Source organism: Chaetura pelagica, unplaced genomic scaffold (assembly GCF_000747805.2).
Source record: "Chaetura pelagica isolate M959 unplaced genomic scaffold, ChaPel_1.0 scaffold232, whole genome shotgun sequence".
Lineage (NCBI taxonomy): Eukaryota > Metazoa > Chordata > Aves > Apodiformes > Apodidae > Chaetura > Chaetura pelagica.
Window position 1 is genome coordinate 606,874 of NW_009952441.1, and position 1,861 is coordinate 608,734.

Sequence of the window (1,861 nt, forward strand, 5' to 3'; positions counted from 1 at the left end):
CGCGGGGGGCGGGGGCCGCCGCGCCGGCCTGTGGGGACGCTGCTGTCACAGCCGTGCTGAGCGTGGCACGCGGGCACTGCCCGCTCCGCCTGACCAGCCTATTTATAGCTCCTGATTCATCTCCATGAAGCCAGATAATAGACGTTGCCATAGAAACCTGATGGGCCCGCGGCTGCAGCCGGGCCTTGGCGCGGACAGGGGGCTGAGACCCCCCGGGGATCCCAGGGGACCCCAGGGGACAGGGTACACCCATTGGGGGCAGCAGGGCTGGCAGAGCTGGCTGGGTGCTGGTGCCACCAGGCTGCAGTGCTGGTGTCCCCAGGGAGGGTCTCACCACCCACCTGGTGAGGGTCCCACTCTGCCATGCCATCCTGGCAGTGCCTGTTGATTAACCGGGAGTTAATTATTGTCGGTGCAAACAGCCTGGGAGGGGACATGGGCAGGGCTGGGGGTGCCCAGCCAGGCTGGTCAGGACACTGCAGAGCAGGTCTTGGGGGGCAGTGGGCAGGGGGAGGCAGAGGCTATCAGGAGGGGGTTGCAGAGCATGCACTGGGGCAGGGGGACTCCAGGTTTTGGGGGAGACTCTGGAGCCTGCTGGCTCTGCTTGCTGCTGAAGGAGCCACCTCTGTGCCACAGGCCTTCCTGGCAAGCCCCAGCATCGTGCCCCATGCTGTGACCCCACCATGGGGCCCAGCAGCCCACCACAGCCCCCCCGGCACTGCCCGCCTGGTCATTGCCCCTCACGGCAGAGAAGGTCCCCAGGGACAGGTCCCCACCCAGATGATGGCTCCTCATAAAGCCAAGCACTTCCTGGCACCTGCCCCACGCCCCAGGAGCCTGGCTGGGATGGGACATGATAAATATTTATTTCCAAGGGGCGGGAAGTGGGGTGCCAAGGCCACGTGCCCCCACCCCGGGGAGGGTGGAAGGCCACAGGGGTGGAAGGCAGTGGGGATGGCCACCATGTGTGGCGGGAAAAGCCTCCTGTCCCCAGGGGGGTTGTCATTGTCACAGCAGTGACAGCCAGTGTGTCCCTCCCATCTGCCAGGTTGATGCAGGGAGAGTATATAAGTTATGGGGGGTGCTGGGGGATCCCCATGCAGGGTGTCACCTGGAGTGTGGCAGTGGGCTGCACCACTCTCCTTGTGCCGTGGCTCATGCCATGGGCCAGCGGGTGGGCAGCTCCACGTCTCCCATCTCCTCCTGGTAGCGGCGGTTGAAGGTGGAGTTTTGCTGGGGGGAGAAGTGGTCACGCCAATCCCCCACCACACCTGAGGGGCAGAGAAGACAGGGAGGCTGTAGCCAGGGCTGCCGTGTGCCCGCTGTGTCCCCCCCAGCCTGTCCCCAGCCCTCACCTTTCCTCATGAAGCGTCCCTGGCTGTGGTCCATGATCTCGGAGGGGATGAGGGTGTAGTTGGCCATGGTGTTGTCCCTCATGGCAGCGAAGCTGCAGTGCTGCTCCAGGGCTCCCAGTGTCTCCGGACCCAGTGGGCAGCCCAGGAAGGCAGCAAGACGCTGTGCTGTGCCACGCAGGTCCTGAGGCAGAGGGGACAGGCACCCCTGCAGCCCTGGGGACAGGGCTGGGGACAGGGACAAGGATGTCTGGGGCAGCCTTGAGGCAAGGGACACCCCCCCCCCCCCCCAGCCTTACCTGTGCCCTCAAGGAACTGCGTCAGGAAGGTGTCAAAGGAGCCAGGGTCAGGCAGGAACTTGGCCAGGTGGTGGAAGTGGTAGAAGGAGACGGCAACGTCCTTGGGGTTCCTTGCCACGTAGATCACCTGGGGGTGACACCGTGTCAGCCCCGCAGCCGGGGGATCCCCCACTGCCCTGCTCAGCAAGCCCCGGGGCAATGCCCCCCCCC

The 1,861-nt window shown here is 65.4% G+C and overlaps 2 protein-coding genes across 2 annotated transcripts in view; one reads left to right on the forward strand and one right to left on the reverse strand.

Moving 5' to 3' along the window:
* CPNE7 (copine VII) overlaps positions 1-1,861 on the forward strand; it is a 17,457-nt gene that overhangs the window by 10,452 nt on the left and 5,144 nt on the right. The gene's annotated exons all lie outside the window — the stretch shown is intronic.
* The window catches only part of LOC104398338 (sulfotransferase family cytosolic 2B member 1-like), a 2,941-nt gene continuing 2,235 nt past the window's right edge, over positions 1,156-1,861 (reverse strand). Inside the window, exons 2-4 of the mRNA XM_010008441.1 lie at positions 1,652-1,778; positions 1,356-1,520; positions 1,156-1,271 (exon numbers count right to left, since the gene is read on the reverse strand). Coding sequence (XP_010006743.1) covers positions 1,156-1,271; positions 1,356-1,520; positions 1,652-1,778 — 408 coding nt within the window. The remainder of the gene's footprint in view (positions 1,272-1,355; positions 1,521-1,651; positions 1,779-1,861) is intronic.